The following is a 423-nucleotide window of genomic DNA, read 5'->3' on the forward strand; positions in this document are numbered from 1 at the left end:
AAATTGATCACGCGATGGAATTCTTCCGCAGCGGTTTTAGGATTGGCACCCATTAATACAGCAACGTTGGTCATGTAACGATGGTACGCGTTCAGTTGACTCTCGCTGACCAAGTAGTAATCTCTACTAGGCAATGCCAGCTGCATTTGGTCCAGCTAGATTAAAAAACAATCATTGAAAGCCAGATGAAACGTGGCGATGATCATTGGCGTTCGAACGAACGGAACGATCTTGCTTCAGTTCAATTCAGGTTGTATGAACGCTTACAAAAAAAAACAATGACAAAGCATTGAAATTTGGAACAATTTTATAAACCTTACTCCTCTGTAATAATAATTTTTTCTAAAAATTCATTGCTTCATTGGACATAGCATTTTAGTGCATGTGTTAAATTTTTGGCAGAGATCTTACAGCTCATACAAC

At 38.3% G+C, this 423-nt stretch overlaps 1 protein-coding gene across 1 annotated transcript in view; it reads right to left on the minus strand.

The window, feature by feature from the left end:
- Nucleotides 1-5: 5 nt before the first annotated feature.
- LOC108626577 (neprilysin-1-like) overlaps nt 6-423 on the minus strand; it is a gene marked incomplete at its 3' end in the record, with an annotated part of 10,494 nt that continues 10,076 nt past the window's right edge. The window contains exon 6 of the mRNA XM_026814940.1: nt 6-155. Coding sequence (XP_026670741.1) covers nt 6-155 — 150 coding nt within the window. The remainder of the gene's footprint in view (nt 156-423) is intronic.

This window comes from Ceratina calcarata, unplaced genomic scaffold (assembly GCF_001652005.2).
Source record: "Ceratina calcarata isolate Rehan_Ccalc_2016 unplaced genomic scaffold, ASM165200v1 scaffold42.2, whole genome shotgun sequence".
NCBI classification, from domain to species: Eukaryota; Metazoa; Arthropoda; class Insecta; order Hymenoptera; family Apidae; genus Ceratina; species Ceratina calcarata.